General features: G+C 33.4%; 3 protein-coding genes across 3 annotated transcripts; all 3 read right to left on the minus strand.

Moving 5' to 3' along the window:
• Positions 1-7,459: 7,459 nt before the first annotated feature.
• On the minus strand, positions 7,460-8,806 carry LOC141615276 (F-box protein SKIP23-like). The gene has a single exon (XM_074433701.1). It carries the CDS (start codon positions 8,688-8,690, stop codon positions 7,509-7,511), a length of 1,182 nt encoding a protein of 393 aa, XP_074289802.1. The 5' UTR covers positions 8,691-8,806; the 3' UTR covers positions 7,460-7,508.
• A 1,872-nt stretch (positions 8,807-10,678) lies between these two features.
• LOC141614561 (F-box protein SKIP23-like) lies at positions 10,679-11,869 on the minus strand. The gene has a single exon (XM_074433306.1). The coding sequence runs from the start codon at positions 11,867-11,869 to the stop codon at positions 10,679-10,681; it is 1,191 nt and encodes a 396-aa protein (XP_074289407.1).
• A 1,153-nt stretch (positions 11,870-13,022) lies between these two features.
• LOC141615274 (F-box protein SKIP23-like) lies at positions 13,023-14,362 on the minus strand. Its single transcript, XM_074433699.1, has one exon. It carries the CDS (start codon positions 14,338-14,340, stop codon positions 13,162-13,164), a length of 1,179 nt encoding a protein of 392 aa, XP_074289800.1. The 5' UTR covers positions 14,341-14,362; the 3' UTR covers positions 13,023-13,161.
• Between the last annotated feature and the right edge of the window lie 1,668 nt (positions 14,363-16,030).

Below are 16,030 nucleotides of genomic sequence, written 5' to 3' on the forward strand. Positions count from 1 at the left end.
CAAGCAGCAAGAAAAGACCTATATTAATTATAATAATAATTTTAAGAAAAAAAAAGGGTATAATAAGAGAGAAAGGAAAGGGATAATAAGAACTTAGGGAGAGAAAATCTAAAGTACGGCAATGCGTTGATGTTAATCGATGTCTTGGGTTTAAGTTAAGAGCTCAAAGTTATTATTTCCTTCTTTTTTTTTTTTTTTTTCTCTTTAGGAAATCATGTTTTCCAATTCTAATCAAACTAGTGCTTGCAAATATTTTGAAACAATGTACTTGGCGATTGGGTTATTTGGTTCCTAAACGAGAAAAAGAAAAATCACCTTGCCATGTAAAAACTCCCAAAACAGCTAATTTCAACTGTTGGAAAGTATGGAAACTTGAAATAAGCATTGCTTTTCATTCTTTTTTTAATAAAACAAAATAAAAATATTTGGACGATGACATTTTATAAAGCCGCTAGCTAGATTTTTTAGGCGTTTTGTATGAAAATTGAAAATAAATAAAAAGTGATGAATAGTTTGAAACTAACACTAATCCCCTAAAGTCTCTAGATTTCTTAGCGTTTTGTATAAAAACGGTAATTATATACAACACATTAGTATCATTGGTAATCATATACTCCCTCTGTCCCGGTTAGGGATGGCAGTGGGTCGGGGACCCGACCCAGACCCTGAGGGTCGGACCCTAACGGGTCGGGTATGGGTCTCATTTTTTCAGACCCAATGGGTATGGGTCGGGTATGGGTCTTAAGAAAATATTTCGGGTCCGGGTCCGGGTCTAAGTTATGAGACCCATACCCGACCCTTAGACCCTTTATTAAAGAAAAAAAATCAAAATTACAACTTTTCTGAATTCATACTGGCAGACCGTAGAAACCCAACTAAAGTCTCTTTCTCTTCCCTCATCCCATAAAGTGATAAAACCCAACCAAACTGTTCTGACAATACCACCACTCCACCACTGACACAAGAAAACCACCACCACAGCACTGATACGCGACTGACAACCACCTCTCTAATAACCGGCGACCGACAACCACCATTAACGGCAGATTAATAAACTCATAATGTTAAAGTAGTATGAATTTTTTTTAATATTATAGACCTCATAGCTGTTAATCTTGTTATTAAAGTGGCTGAAACTCGGACCCGCGGGTAGACCCAGACCCTACCCTTACCCATAGGGTCCGGGTATGGGTCCTCAAATTTTAGACCCTTGCGGGTCTGGGTCGGGTACGGGTCCAAAGGAAAAATCTCGGGTCGGGTCCGGGTCTAGGCGGACCCTACCCAGACCCTACCCATTGCCATCCCTAGTCCCGGTCATTTGTAGTCCTTTTCCATTTTGGGGTGTCTCAGTCATTTGTTGTCCTTTCTATTTTAAGAATGAATTTGATGAGTAATTTGGTCATTCACATTCAATTTATTCCACATGTCATTTAGTAATTGGCCCTTCTCCCTTTCCTTGGTCTTTGTACCAAAACCAAAGGACAACAAATGACCGGGACGGAGGGAGTACTATATTAAAGCAGAAACCATCTGTCACGTGTCGTAAGCAGATGACTTCTGCCACATGTCAAAGCCTTAAGGTTTTAATATATTCAACCAATCAAAGTTCCCAATTAAGTCAACTTTTAAATTTGATTAAAAAAATCCTGCATTTTTAATACATGATCAGTGATTGGTTGATTGCCCATTTTACAAAGTTCTTAATAAAGTCAATTATTTAAATTTGCTCCAAGTTAGCCATATATTTTGGACTCGAAACCGTAATAATAAACAACTTTTTATCAGCCATATATATAAATATACCTTCCCTTTTGAAGACTTATTTCATACCAAATAATTAATTTATAAGACATCTAATATAGCACACTACATCAAATCATTAATTATTCTTTCTATTATATAATATGTAATTACCTAAAATTACAAAATGAAATCTTAGACCACTCCTTGCAATCCGAGTTCTACTGACTATAATGTATAAATTTTCATAAGAATCTTAATTAATATTCCCATATTTTAAGTAACATAACCATTTCGTTTAATTAAAATATTTATTCAAAATCTAAATGAGAATATTAATCACAAATCTCGCCCAAGACAGTTTTCTAATATGTGCAAAACCAAAATAGAAAGAATTAAATGACATTTTTATAAGAAATTAGAATATGCAACTACTTTTCCTATTTTTTAAAATAAAAACATTTAATTCTTTTCATTTTGGGTTTGCACATATTAGAAAAACTAGGCACATGAGAGAAAAACCTTAATTAAATATTAAATATTACGATATTGTTGTTAATTTGTTACACAATATCAATGTTTTTCGAAGACCCATCAACAACTAATTCAAGCCACCATCTGAAAAGGGCCAGTAAGAATGTTCGGGCTATTAGATGTCATTTGAGAGCTTCTCGGGTTAAACCAAGGTCACGTTGTCCAACAATAAGGGTGAAAAATGGGAAGCTAATGACAATTGCGCTAACTCATATAAAATTAAGAGTAAATACCACTTCATTTACATATAATTAAGTATATTTCAATACTATGAGCTTATTATAGGGGTACAGCAAATTTAGGTCCGGACCGGAAAAATGGATCGGACCGGACCATTTGGTCTGGACCAAACCCGGACCGAATTATTTTGGTCCGGTCCTCGGTCCTCATTTTTTCAAGGTTTGGTCTTCGGTCCGGTCCGGTCTAAGACCCGTTAATTTAGGTCCGGACCGAATTAACCAAATTTCATGTTTTTAATGACGCAACATTAAAATATTTGAATCAAATTAATATTTTATCTTCAAAAGATATTATAAATTAGTATTGTCAATGATTTTAATAAAAGAGTTGTCTAATTGTTTAAATGCATTTTATTTATCGGAATTAAAATGTAATTATCGTATACGAAATGGTAAAAAAACTAATTTTAGGTCCATTTCGGTCCAAGACCGGACCGGACTAAATATTTCATGTTTGGTCCGGTCCAAGACCAGAATTTTTAGGTTCGGTCTTCGGTCCACTAAAAATTTTTTTTCGGTCTTCGGTCCGGTCCAGTTTGGTTCGGTCTTGGACCGATTCTCAGTCCTAGCTTACTATTTTTAATACATTAATTAATTCTCTATTTTGTGTAGCAAAATTACACTGTCATGCTCTGTATGGGGGCCACTATACAGATGAATTTGGTTTCATCAAAGACTGGAATCATCCTCTGTGCCAATAATAATTTCATGCAAAATGTTCAACGTAACACTTGAAATGGTAACAGACATAAAACTTAAATTATTCAATATATTCAAATGACATAAAACTCCATCTTTTTTGTAATTTAACAATACACCTTTAGTTGATTGATCTCTACATCAATTGATGTGTGATAATATGAATACAGTGAAATGGGTACATTTTTTTTTTCATAATAAGATGAATGTAATAGATAAGATAGATGATGACAGATGTAATCGTGTTTTTGTTAATGAAGATGGCAAAAGTTGCCTAATTGGGGATATAATTGGGAATATAATTGTTATTGTATATCGCTATTAATCTTTTCAACAGTAAGTCTCCGTTAAGACGATACTATCCGTCTGGAGCTTAAGACGAGTTAAGTACATACCACATTAGTATATAAAAAGGAAAAATAATATATTTGTCTTATACACACATGTCGTATGATATCTTAAACTTAACGTCAAATGCCGCCTTAAATGAGAATTGTGATATTTCAATTGCTACATTTTTTTACTAACAATTGTATGTATTTTATATCAGAAAGACATAATGTCACATCGAAATTACTAATGTCATTCATGTTTGTGAGACAGTTAAATGCAAATTAGGTTAGATTTGCAAGGATAATCAATAAACATGTAATTATCATTTGAATTATTGGAAGACTATTTGACCTAAACAATGTTGTACTGAGTACTTAACTTCACTCTTTAACAACAAAGTTGAAAACAAAGAAATAGATGATATAAAAGTATCAAAAAAATTAATTTAGATCTTTGGTATTATTTTCAATTTGTATAAGTTGGAGTGACTTTAAAAATTTATCTAACAACTAATGCATAACATTATGACATTGAAAGGTAATGAGTAAATAAGGTGTTAGCAAAAAATGTTTTTATCTATTTTACTTTTATTGTTCAATCTCTCATTCCAAATTAGAAGGACAAAATGATTTTAAAATGTCGAGAGACAAGTGTTAACATGGCTCAATAAACAAAAAAAAGTATTTGACGTCTTAAAAGGCGGAATGAATGAGCGGTGTTGATGGTGGAGGTTGTGATAAGGGAGGGGTCACGATGGGTGAGTAATGATGGAGTGAGGTGTCGCACATAAGTTTATGAGAAGGGTTACGGGTCACGTGTGGGGTGGGGTCGAGATGGTGGTTATACTGGAGGTGCGGGATGTAGGGGATAGTGGTCTAGTGGAGGCAAGATAGGGCAGGGTAGTTGGAGGATGTAGGATATGGATTGCAATGAGTGGTTAGTTGTGGGGCTGTTGAGATAGGGGTTGAGAGGGACGTCGTGGTCAAAGGTGTTGGGTGTGATCACCACGCACTACGGTAGAGGGTTTAGTAGTGAATCTTGAGGTAGTCGGTTAGTGATGCCGAATGTTACTTCCAGACGTCCAAGCGATGGTGGGTGAGAGTGCAAAATGAGAGAGAATAATGTAGAGAGATGAAGGGAGACCAAACAATGAGGTAATATGATTTAAAAAAAACGTACAACAATGAGAAAAATTAAATGTATATTGCATAAATAAACAGGTTAGAAATCTACAATAAGTTTACATTTACTTTTCATATTTCACCTCTTATAAGTTAAAAAAATCGAGAAAAAAAAAAGCAAAGTACTTCAAATAAAATTAAGCAACATAAACTTATCAAAACTGTATATTTAAGTAGCTAAAGTAAATTTTTCTAAAATTTAGTTCTTTACTAAATAAAAAAATAAATACTTTTTTTTTTTTACTTTTAATAATACTTTCCGTTACTACCCGTGCAGTGCACGGGTTCAAAAACTAGTATTATATTAAAGCAACAACCATTAGCCTATTCAATCGACATGTGTCATCACCTTCAAATTTGTCACGTGGAGTTTTGCCTATTAATGTGCCATGTCGAAAGTCCGAGTCCGCATAATAAAAAAAAAATCAAATAAAAAATCTAGATACATATACACAAAAAGGTAACTACTCAAACAAATAACACGTTTGATTTACAAAAAAAATAAAGATTCCTTTGATAACTATTTAATGTCTAGAGAATATGCTTTGATTCCTATTTTAACTCACGTAATAAATTTAATCAAATCATATATTCTACTAAAATCTCCAAAAATATCACGATTAGCAACTAATTCACACTAACTTAAATATCGCCGAAATTCTCTATTAATATTGCCAAAAGCAACTCATATAAGTTTAGAATATGTTTTACAGAATATAATATGCTGATTAATTTGAAAATATCCTAAAATAAGGGATTATAATGATCCTAAAAAATGGTTTGTTATTTCCTAAAGCTCAAGATTATCAAACAAAATTCTCTACAATAATAATAAAATATCACAATATCATAGAGCAAGAAATATCACGCCTGACTTTTAAGAGAAATTGCGTATTTTTAAGAAATATATGATATAAAAAAATGGCATATTCCTGTTACATAATGGTATGATATGATTTCACCTAAAATCTCGGTCCAAAAAAAAATATAACTTCAAGGTTTCTATACACATATAGATACCCACAATTATGATCAACTTCATCACCATTCATCCAAATTACAATTTCCATTCTCACTATTATTACTTAACATTGGCTCAATTGTCACCACTTTTATAATAAGATAAACAACAAGTGGGATGATAGGGGTTATCTACAATGAGACTAATTGAAATAATAAACCCTTATTGGGAGTCAATTACAAATTGATGGAAACTACTATGATAAAATATAAAATAGATACATATAGGGTATACTATTTAACGGGGCATTAATAGATATGGTTACAATCTATGATAGTATAGATACAATTGTTATGAAAACACGTACCAAATGAAATAGACATTTTAAGCTACAATTGATAATAAAAGGGATACGAAAATATGCACAACAGGGTATGACAAAGTCACAAATACTATCCTACAACCAGTTGTATAGTAGCATTGTACAACCGCCTCAAAGTTGTTGAGCTATTTTACAAGTTATTAAGCAATTTTACAAAGTTATTGAGCTTAATAATTATCCTGTTAAGCTCAATAACTTTGTATCATAACTCGATAATTTTGTTAGTAGAACTCGATAACTTTATAACAAAGCTCAACTACATTGAATAAGTTGTATATACAACCAGTTGTATAATACATTAACTGTGACAAAGTGGTCTCTTAATCACCTAATAAGAAACCGTCTCTCTAAAATTGTTCTTTTTGATATTCTAAAAGTGTTGGAGTTTAGAAATGTAGAATGTCATATTAGCATATACGGCTAAATGCAAACCAACTTTATGATTTGTATGTCAACACCAATTTTAAGTGTGGTTGTATATATTTCATTTATTTATACCTTTTTATATTCTTTTATAAAATAAATTAATCAAAGACAAATAAATAATTGTAACGTAGAGATTACAAAATTTGAAGGGGAGGAAATGTTTGGACTACAAAAGTGGCATTTATATGTTCAGGATAGCATTAAAAATCACTCATGGGGTCGGCCGGTATGGTTGTTATGTTAGAGGTACGATGAGGGCGTATGGGCTGATTGAGGCAAGAGGGAGTTGGGTAATTGGAGGAGGTGAGATATAAATTGCAGGGCGGTGGTTAGTTGTGGGACGCTGCTGAGATACGGGTTGGGAGGGGTGTCGTGGTCTAAGATGTTGGGTGCGGTCACCACTGCGGTGAAGGCTCTGTTGTTGGTGAGTGTCGAGGGTTAGTGATGACGAACACTGCTTCATACGTCCAGACGATGGTGGATGGGGGAGAAAATGAGAGAAAAGGTAGAGAATTGAGATAATAGCAAACAAGAGGGGGTAATATAACAAAAATCGTAAAATAATGCGTAAAATAAAATGTATATTGCATAAATAAAAGAAGTTATGAAATCTAAAATAATTTTATATCCACTTTTCAGATTTACCTCTCATAAGTTAAAAATTCGAGGAGAAAAAAAAAAGCGGAGTATTTCGAATAAAATTAAGCAACTAGATTTATCATAAGTGTATAGGTAGACAAAGTAAGATTTTATAAAACTTTGTAATCTACTAAATTTCAAAAAATAAATAATTTTTTACTATTAATAACTTTTAGTTACCACCCGTGCAGTGCACGGGTCCAAAAACTAGTGTTCTAATTAATTTGTTATTGCAAATTTTGGATTATACCTGTGCAAACACTAGTTTCCTTTATTAGGAATTCCAAAAACAAATAATTAATTGTTACAACTCAAACACTCCCTAAATAGTTACTACTTTAAAAACATACTTTCTTATTTCAAAGTTAAATAATTTAAAATTGAGGAATAAACAAAGTTGGCGGGCAGATTAATGAGCGTGTATCATCACCTTCGTAAAATTCGCGTATTTCACCTTTGTTGATGTCGAAAACACCCATGTCATGTCCACCAAACTCTTTTGGCAAATTCCAAAACACATTTTCATCGTCGGTAAAATATATACAATTTTCTTGTAAACATTTACCCGATGAAATGGACATTGAAGAATTGCACCCTAATAACAATGCCACACCACTTAATTCTTGGATTTCTTCCCAAAGCTTTTTGGTAGGATTGAGTTTGTATACCTCAAAACAATGGGTTTGGTAAACAATGTCTAAATCATACTCTTGCCCCTCGTCATCTCCCACCTCCTCCTTGAATCGTATCACCATGATGAGTTCACCACCTGATTCAACCAAATATACTTTGTTGAACATGTAGCTTAACTCCTCTCCTAAAATATGAGGCTGACTTGGTGAATAATCCATTTGTTTCACAAATTCTAGATTGAAAAATTCCTTAGCATTCCAAGACACAAGTCTTCCATTATGGTACAAAACAAATACACGATCATCCATCACCGCAACATCAACTGCTTTATCGTCGGTGAGTATCAATGTCCATGATTGATCTCCAGGCCGAGCCACGGCTAAGCATCCGGATGAACAAAATGCCACTATAACGAAATCACGACGACAACTTTGAGACGCTTTGAGTACAACCATCTTACTTACAAAAATTCTCAAACACCAAGTAACGTACTCATCTCTTGTTTTGTGGTATTCTGGATCATACTCATCTAGGCTTGGGATGTTTTCGAAAGATGGGAAAGGAATATGAACCTTGGAGACTGGATTAAACAATTTAACATTTAGACGACGGTCAATCATTGCAACCCAACCATAAGCTGAACCACAACACCTTGTTTCAAACGTCTCCGGGAGAGTCAACTGGTAACGCTTATTATTCTTAAGATTGAAGATCTTTCGAAGACAATTTGGATTTTGTTTATTGTTTTCGGCTAGTAAAAGCCATGGCGTTGGTATAGCCCTCCAGTCGTTCTTTATTGAGGACGCAACATGATTCCACCACCGACATACTAAAGAAAAGTAAATAAAATCTTCAATAGTTTCCAATTTCATTGATATGGCCGCAAGAAGATCAAGAGGCATCGCAGACCAATCTCTAGCCATCTGCTAACAAAAGTAAACAGGATTTGCATTACGAAAGGTATTTATATACAGTATATTATACTAGAGGTAGACAATTAAGTTGATCCACTATGATTATGGAAAGTAGACACAAGGGTGCAAAGTGTGTACAAGGGAACTAATACAATTTGTACGGAATACGGAGAACGCAAAAGGGAAAGGGAGTACTAAAAGTTTTGTTGATAATGGTACATCCATCGCAAAACGTATCAGATAAAGCCGATTATTAACAAACACAAAAAAGATCGAGACAATAATAGGTACTTTAGCAAACCTGAAGATGTTGAAGAAGCTCTTCTAAAGTATAGGCAATCAAGTTGTATGTACAACAAAGTCTTTCGTGTTTTTATTTTATTTGTTATTAGTAATATAATATGTAGTTTTTGTTAGATTTGATTATCTATTCATACGGGGGTTTTAGGTTAGAAATGGAGTCAAATTTATTTTGCTTGTTATGATTTCCTTAGCTTGTTTCTTTAGGAAACATGATTTCCTTGTTTGTTTAGGGATAGAGATTTAGAAATATGCGGAATTAAAATTTGGAAGTTGAACACCTTACCAAATCATGTGTGTTTGTTGTGTCTAACTGTCTTGTGTGTTCAACAACCAATACTGTGTTTTTTTGGGTTATTATTTAGGAGTATTTGTACAGAGTAGCTAATACTTGGATTTAGTACATGTGGTGGAGTTTGGTTCAAGTCATTTTGAATTTGGTGAATTTTGGGTTATATTCCTGGGACGGAGCCAGAATTTAAAAGTATGCCGGGCTATATTTTGAAACTATAAAGATATTTTGTTTATTCAAAATTGTCCAATTAATACTTATAACTAATGAGCCGAAAATGATAATGTAAGGAGTACTTTCGATTGACGAGAATCTTTTTGTTTCAGACAACCATTTATAACCACAAAGTATATACTAAAAGAAAAGTGGAATATCTATGTGAAAGTCCAAAAAAATGGAAATTTGGAACATTTTAAAAAAAGTAGAGTATTTTTTTGTAAAAATTTAAAACAACGATTCCGAAAATTTCATATGAAGCAATGAAGGAAGGAGAGCGGATTCCCTGTCCCATTTTGTATCGCACTATACTCAACTTGTGATATATCATTAGTTTAAGAGAATTTGCTATCAATCTTATCAAATGAATGATGATGTGTCGGGTGTATCAATTTAGTCCACTGTAACTTTATTTATTATACTTTTGGGAGAAAAAGAAGACACGTTAAGGGTCTTGAGCTTGCACCAATTGCAATTGGATTTGTTCTTTTAGAACCCATCCAACCAGCTGTGCTATAATGGGTTAAACATTTTAGGTCGAGTTCGGGTTGGGCGGTCATTTTCGGGTCAACTCTTATCATTTTATATGAATAATAATTAGGGTGCAATAATAAACATTGGAGTCAGGTATTATAATGGTTCGGGGGTCAATTCGGGTTCGGGTCAAATTCAGGTGTCCAATTGGGTTATTCGGGTTCTTAAACTAAAAAAAGATGAACTTGCCACGTAAAAACTCCCAAAATGGTTAATTTAATCGGTTCTTTTTCTCTTGTATTTCAATTTTATTGCAATACAAAATTTGTTGCTCAACGTATCAAATTTCCTTTGTAAAGAATTCCAAAAACGAATAATTAATCGTTATAACCAGACACTTCCGAAACAAATACTTCCTCCATTCAACTCCACTCTACCACTTTCTTTTTTTCACGTTTGTCAACGCATGTTTTACGCGCTAAATATCGTTAGCTACGTATTTGTAAAAATTATAAAAGTTAAATATTTTTAAGGTACTCGTAAAGACGAATCAAACAAGATCTCACATGAATATATATTCACTTACGTATCGAGAGAAAATTGAAATTGAATACACTCTTGTGAATAGTGTACAAAAATGATATTGGTAGAGTGGAGTTGAATGGAGGAAGTACTACTTAAATAACATACTTTCTTACTTCAAAAGTTGAATAGTTTAAAGTTGAGGAATAAACCAAGTCGGTGGGGAGATTAAGGAGCGCGTATCATCACCTTCATAAAATTCGTCTATTTCACCTGTCTTGATGTTGAAAACACCCATGTCATGTCCACCAAACTCTTTTGGCTTATGCCAAAACTCATTTTCATCATCGGTAAAATATATACAACTTTCTTGCAAATATTTACCCGATGAAACACACATAGAAGAATTGCAGCCTACTAACAATGTGAGACCACACAATTCTTCTATTTCTTCCCAAAGCTTGTTGGTAGGATTGAGTTTGAATACCTCAAAAAAATAGGTTCGATAAACAATGTCTAAATCATAATGTTCCCCCTTCTCATCTCCCACCTCCTCCTTGTATCGTATCACCATGATGAGTTCACTACCGGATTGAACAAGATATTCTTTGTTGAACGCGTAGTTCAACTCCTTTCCTAAAATATGAGGTTGTCTTGGTGAATAATCGATTTGTTTCATGAACTCCATATTGAAAAATTCCTCGGCATTCCAATACACAAGTCTTCCATCACGGAACAAAGCAAATACATGATCATCCATCGCCACCACATCAACCATTTCATAATCTGCTTTATCAGTGAGTATCAACGTCCATGATGGATCGCCAGGACGAGCTACAGCTACACACGCAGACACACAAATTGCCACAATAACGAACTCATGATGACAACTTTGAGACGCTCTAAGAACAATAATCTTTGTTACAAAACCTTGCAAACACCATGTACTGTACTCATCTCTTGAATCGAAGCATTCAGGATCGTAGCTCATAACGTCTGAGATGTTTTCGAAAGACGGGAAAGGAATATGAGCCTTGGATACGGGATTAAACAACTTAACATTTAGATGACGGTCAATCATAGCAACCCAACCATAAACTGAACCCGAACACCTTGTTTCAAACGTCTCCGGGAGAGTCAACTTGTAACACTTATTATTCATAAGATTGAAGATCTTGCGAAGACTATTTGGATTTTCTTTATTGTTTTCGGCTAATAAAAGCCATGGCGTTGGTATAGCTCTCCACTCTGTCTTTATCGAAGACGCAGCATGATTCCACCAACGACAAACCAAAGAAAAGTAAATAAAATCTTCAATAGTTTCCAACTTCATTGATATGGCCCCAAGAAGATCAAGAGGCATCGTACACCAATCTCCGGCCATCTGCTAACAAAAGTAAACAGGATTTGCATTACGAAAGCCGATTAACAGCAACGACAACGATAATATAATAATAAGTAGGAAGAATAATACAGCAAGAATGCCAACAAAAGCAGCATAAAGGGAAATACCTGAAGACGTTATTCGAGAAGCTTTACTGTGTGAGGTATGGCAATCGAGTAGAGATGTTGATGGTGTTGTATGTTTAACAACGTTAGATTTGATTATCTATTTGACTATTTGAATATAGGGGTCTAAGCTTTTAGGTTAGAAATCGAGTCAAATTTATTTTCCTTAAAACTCATATTTTGATTTCCTTTTTTCTTTAGGAAACATGATATTTCTACCCTTAATATTTGCTAAATCAAATAGTTAAAGATAGGAATGTTTCTCGGCGGCTTTGTCTCCTTGTCATTTTTCAGATAATAAATGCCATAAGCTTATGAAAAATAGAGAAATAGGGAAGCCACTAACTTCCTTAGCGGCTTTAGTGGTTATTCATTTCTAGAATAGGCTGTCATCAGTGTTTGAAGGTGACGGTTTTTGAAAAAAAAAATGAATAGTAAAGCCGCTAGGTTTCTTAGCGGCTTACTATTCACTTTTTTTAAAAAAAAAAAAAAAAAAAAAAATTAAGCCGCTAGTAAGAAACTTAGCGGCTAAGCGGCTTACCATCAAAACTGAAAAAAAAAATAAAAACTGAGACGTGGACACCATTGCACAAAATAGTTTCAAACCAACCCCAATCCCCTAATTATTTTGCTAATAAACACCAATTTGCCAAAAAATTATAAAGATAGAGGCTCTTTTTGGCAAACACCAGAAACAGATTTATGATAGCGGATAACGTTAGCAGAATACGGTTAACAGATTTCAGTAGCATGTTTGACTATAAAAAAAAATCAATAGAATTATAAAAAATGTTTGGTAATTAGCAGATTTTAAAATAATTAGAATGGTTTCATAAATAAAATGAATTAGTATTGGTGCCGGCTTCGCCATGATGTTCCAATATACAAAGGATGCATCATTGTACAAAGCAACTACATAACCATCCTAATACCTATATCTTGCTTCAAACTGTTTTTGTCATTACTAAATTTGAGCAGGTTAGTAAACCGTTAGGCAAACAATTTGCAGGCAGTAATATCTTGGGGTACAACAAGTATCGCAAAACATTACGACTACACCAGAAGCTTAAAATAAAGAAACAAATAACAACAATTAATGCCTTCCAGAACGACCTGGTCGTCTACATTGCTACTACGAAAAAGTTCAAATTTGTGAATAAAAATAATTTAAAGTTGAGGAATCAACCAGGTTGATCGACAATATACAGCGCGGATATCATCACCTTCATAAAATTGCCGTATTTCATCACATTTGGGGTCATAAACACCCATATCATGTCCACCAAGCCCTCTCACAAATTTAGAGAGCACATATTCATCATCGGTGAAATATATAGAGTTAGGTTCCAAAAATTTGGCCGAAACGGACATAGTTGTATTACCACCTACAAACAATGTAGCATAATCTTCAATTTCTTCCCATCTTCTGTTTTTAAGATCAAGTCTATAGACCGAAAAACTAAATGTTTCATAAACAATGTCATAATTGTAATCAGTCTCATCATCTGAATTCGTCACTTCTCCCTTGAATCGTAATACCATAAGGAGATCACACCCTGATTGTACCAAATATAGTGTTCCCAACCCACTTTTGAACTCCTCGAACATTTCAAATTTACTTAAAGAATAATCCATTGGCTTTACAAACTCATGACCTTGGAAGTCCTCGATATTCCAATATACAAGCGATGCATCATTGTATAAAGCAAATACATAACCATCCATCGCCACGACATCAAACATCCAACTACCTAAATCTTGGTTGACAAATACTGATGTCCATGATTTATCCCCTTGTTTAGCAAAAACTAGGTGGTCGAAATGACCATAAATTACCACAATAACAAACTCATTCTCAGACACTTTGAGCACAATGAGCCTCTTCAAAAACGCCCTCAAAATCCAATTAATATAATTTTCTTCACTCTCATGATGGTTTTTATCATAAGGGCGTCCATCTAGGATGGCTTCCGCAGATGGGAAATGAATTTCAGCCTTAGTGATTGGATTGAGCAAGCGTACATTGAGTTTACGGTCAACCATTGCAAGCCAACCATAGTCTGAACCCCAACACCTTGCTCCAAGAGTCTCGGGGAGATTCAATTTGTAACATTTATTATTACTAGGATTAAAGATCTTCCTAACACAATCTGGATTATTGCTAGTGTTTTCAGCTAGTAAAAGCCATGGCATTCGTATGGGCTTCCACTGGTCCTTTATTAAGGATGAAGCACGATTCCAAGAGCGACATACCACTGAAAAATAAATAAAATCTTCCAAAGTTTCCAACTTGATTGCAATGTAACCAAGAGGATCAAGAGGCATTGTCGACCAATCAGCAGCCATGATCTTGCAAGAAACCAATTGACCAATCTGAAAAATGATGACAGTCATATCAATAGCAATGACAATAACAATAGTAATGATAAACATACAGCTTAATTTAACAAACATAACTTAGCCAAGGTTTGAACCTGAGTATCGTGATATATGAATTAAGTTGATCAATTCAAAAACAGCAAATACAGCAAGAATAATGCCAACAATAGCAGCCTAAAGGGAAATACCTGAAGACGTTATTCAAGAAGCTTTGCTGTGTGAGGTATGGCAATCGAGTAGAGATGTTGATTGTTGTATGTTTAATCACGTTTTTTTTTTGTGTATCATATTTGCTATTAGTAATATACTAATATACAGCTGTATTAAAAAATATCTATGTATAGGGGTCTAAGCTTTTAGGTTAGAAATCTAGTCAAATCAATCAATACATATATATAAAGCAGAAACTTTTCGAGCGATATTAGAGAGTCCAACTTTTTAAGCAATCCTAACAATAGTAGATTTCGAAACAAATTTACTAAAATTATCCCAATACAAGTAGATTTCTTAATATTTAAAACAAAATTTTCCTAATATAAGTAGATCAAATATATTTTAGTAAAATTATCCTAATATAAGTAGTTACAATTATCAAACAGATAACAGACAATTATAATAGGCCAAGTTATCATTTTTATTTTTCTCACACTTATGGTCTCATACATTTGTAGTTTATAATCCCGCATCAAAATTCAAGAAGCTGATGGATAAATAATGAATTTATTTGATAAAAGTGTTTATGGTAAGATGATGTAGTTCGTAGTTACACGAAGTATAAACTACGGTTACTTCATCAAAATATAATCACAAAATAATTATTGGAGTGTGTATATAAATCATACATGCCTCGATACACATGCATTCAAGTGATCAATACATATAAAATAATTCACTGATCTATATACGTTACTCCCTCCCTTCCAGTCAATAGTTTATAATTACTTTATACACGATTATTAAGGTAATGAGAGAGGAATGAGTTTATAATTATTAAAAAAACAAAAGAAACACAAAATGAGGAGGAAATAAAATGGTCCCCACCAACATGAGTTTGTTTATTTACTAGAAAAAAAAAGTGTAAACTATTTGACTTATTCACCTTAAATAGGAAAGTGTAAACTATTGATCGGGTTAGAGGGAGTACTATTTTGTTTCATTAATTTATACTAAATAAGAATGTGTAGATCATTAGATCGTAGAGGAACAAAACCGAGAATAACCGAAGTAAAATTTTGTGGTTTGAACAACTTAAAGCTTGCAGCAACTCATAGTATTAGTCATATATGATGAACTGATGATCAATTGTAATCTAACCATTACATAATATTGATTTATTCTTAGATTCATATTGCAAGGATAAAATTTTACTTAATGCACAATTCTTCTTAACTTAAACACGGAGAACAAAAAAATTAATTACAATGCAGAAAAACGAAACAGTTTTTAACCATTTAGAGTTTGAGTGTTGGACTAATGGAAATTTGGAAAGATTAAAAGAATAATACTAAGTGGTACTCTAAATACACAATGTAACTAATTATATGGTATATTAATAACATACAAAGTACTTATTCATATACTATATCTCAGATTTTATTAGTCATCGTAAAATTGAAAAGTTAACTGAAAGCTAAAAAAAATAGCTTAAAAGGTAACT

This window comes from Silene latifolia, chromosome 11, assembly GCF_048544455.1.
Source record: "Silene latifolia isolate original U9 population chromosome 11, ASM4854445v1, whole genome shotgun sequence".
NCBI lineage: Eukaryota > Viridiplantae > Streptophyta > Magnoliopsida > Caryophyllales > Caryophyllaceae > Silene > Silene latifolia.

Bases quoted from the DNA above. Each gene is read 5' to 3' on its own strand.
- LOC141615276 (XM_074433701.1), bottom strand. From the start codon at position 8,690: ATGGCTAGAGATTGGTCTGCGATGCCTCTTGATCTTCTTGCGGCCATA.
- LOC141614561 (XM_074433306.1), bottom strand. From the start codon at position 11,869: ATGGCCGGAGATTGGTGTACGATGCCTCTTGATCTTCTTGGGGCCATA.
- LOC141615274 (XM_074433699.1), bottom strand. From the start codon at position 14,340: ATGGCTGCTGATTGGTCGACAATGCCTCTTGATCCTCTTGGTTACATT.